Source organism: Cariama cristata, unplaced genomic scaffold (genome assembly GCF_000690535.1).
Source record: "Cariama cristata isolate BGI_N322 unplaced genomic scaffold, ASM69053v1 scaffold13464, whole genome shotgun sequence".
NCBI classification, from domain to species: Eukaryota; Metazoa; Chordata; class Aves; order Cariamiformes; family Cariamidae; genus Cariama; species Cariama cristata.
Window position 1 is genome coordinate 44,366 of NW_009611368.1, and position 1,653 is coordinate 46,018.

Consider the following 1,653-nt stretch of genomic DNA (forward strand, 5'->3'; position numbering starts at 1 on the left):
AGGGCTAGCAGCAGCTCCTAAGGGCAAAGAAAAAAACAGTGGCCTGCGGCAAGCAGCCCTTGAGGATGGCGAGAGACCAGGGTGGTCATCTCCAGTAAAAGCTGCAGCAATGCTTCCAACCACTCATAACCACAAAGTGCCAGTCCTAATCTCACCTACTCTAAAACACACTCCAGCAGACGTGCAGCTCATTGGCACAGACTCTCAGGGTAATAAATTTAAGCTCTTATCTGAGCATCAGGTCACTTCTTCTGGCGACAGGGACCGGCCCAGACGGGTAAAACCAAAGTGTGCTCCACCTCCACCACCAGTGATGAGGCTCCTACAACAGCCAGCTGCCTGCTCAGATGCAGCAGAAGAGCTGAGCAACGTGGCAGGAGCGCAGCATGGACTGGAATCAAGTGAAGGGAGTAAGAAGGCAGCAGCAGCAGCACCTGTTGGTGGAAAATCTGGGAGGCCCGTGCTGCCTCCACCTCAAGTGCCTCTGTCATCATCTTCCACCTCCCCAGTGAAAATGGCCAACGGCACAGCTGGTGCAAAAGTAGCGCTAAGGAAGACCAAACAGGCAGCTGAGAAAATCTCCGCAGACAAAATCAGCAAGGAAGCACTGCTGGCGTGCGCAGATCTTCTCTCCAGCGCCATCGCCGAGCCAACACCAAACAGCCAGCTGGTGGACACAGGGCACCAGCTGTTGGATTACTGCTCAGGCTACGTGGACTGCATCCCACATACACGCAACAAATTTGCCTTCCGGGAAGCCGTGAGCAAACTGGAACACAGCCTGCAGGAACTGCAGGTGTCCTCAACAGCTGCTAGCGTCCCTGGGGCAAACCCCGTCCTTAATAACTTATTGTCATGTGTCCAAGAAATCAGCGATGTGGTGCAAAGGTAGCTACTGTCAATCTGGGTAAGAGAAATACATGGGGGGGGGACACACCTTTTTTCTGTACTGATGCTTTCAAAAGGAAAGACTGATACTTGAGTATGTGAAGTACCTCAGATCACTGAGTTCTCCTCACGTTTACAGGTTCATCTCAAAAAAAAAAAAAAAGGGGGGGGGAGTGGAGAGGGTGGATTAAAACTGTAAGGAGCAGAACATCAAGTATTTGTCCCTACCTAGTCCGGCTGATCTGCTTGGTATGGCAAGGGAAGGAAGTTCCTCACTCCTCCCTTGGCGAGGCAGGAGAATTGATGGCAGGTTCTCGCTCTGGGAGGGATGGTTTGATGCGTGATAGCTGGAGTACTGGAGTGGCTCCAGGCCACTCGGCTGTACAGATCCTCCCCTGTCTGCACTAACGCATGCTTTGATCTCCTGACAAGGCAAAGGAAAAGCACTGGGGCTCCGTTGGTACCAACTGCCGAGCGCTCTGAGCTGGATGGAGCAGCTCTGAAGGGGGAGGTCGCGTGCAGTTGGGGGAAAGGTCTAATGCACTGACAGTATTCAGAGCTGCTGGAGGTGGATGCACTAGCCCACATGGCTTACTTCCACAGCGCTGTTGCTGCTGTAACGAGAACTGCAAAATTAGTTAATATATGAAACTATCCCTTTTCCCTCCTGTCCACTTCATCCACCACACATTTTTGTCTTCGTTGTATCAGAAGCATCAGGGATGCTAGGCAGACTTACCACTGGAATACCCCCTTCCCCACCAC

At 52.2% G+C, this 1,653-nt stretch overlaps 1 protein-coding gene across 1 annotated transcript in view; it reads left to right on the forward strand.

Moving 5' to 3' along the window:
• Positions 1-892, forward strand: part of ABL2 (ABL proto-oncogene 2, non-receptor tyrosine kinase) — a 15,409-nt gene extending 14,517 nt beyond the window's left edge. Inside the window, 1 exon segment of the mRNA XM_009698228.1 lies at positions 1-892. This exon segment is cut by the window's left edge and continues 9 nt beyond it. Within this exon segment, the coding sequence (XP_009696530.1) occupies positions 1-892 (892 nt within the window).
• The last annotated feature ends 761 nt before the right edge of the window (positions 893-1,653 follow it).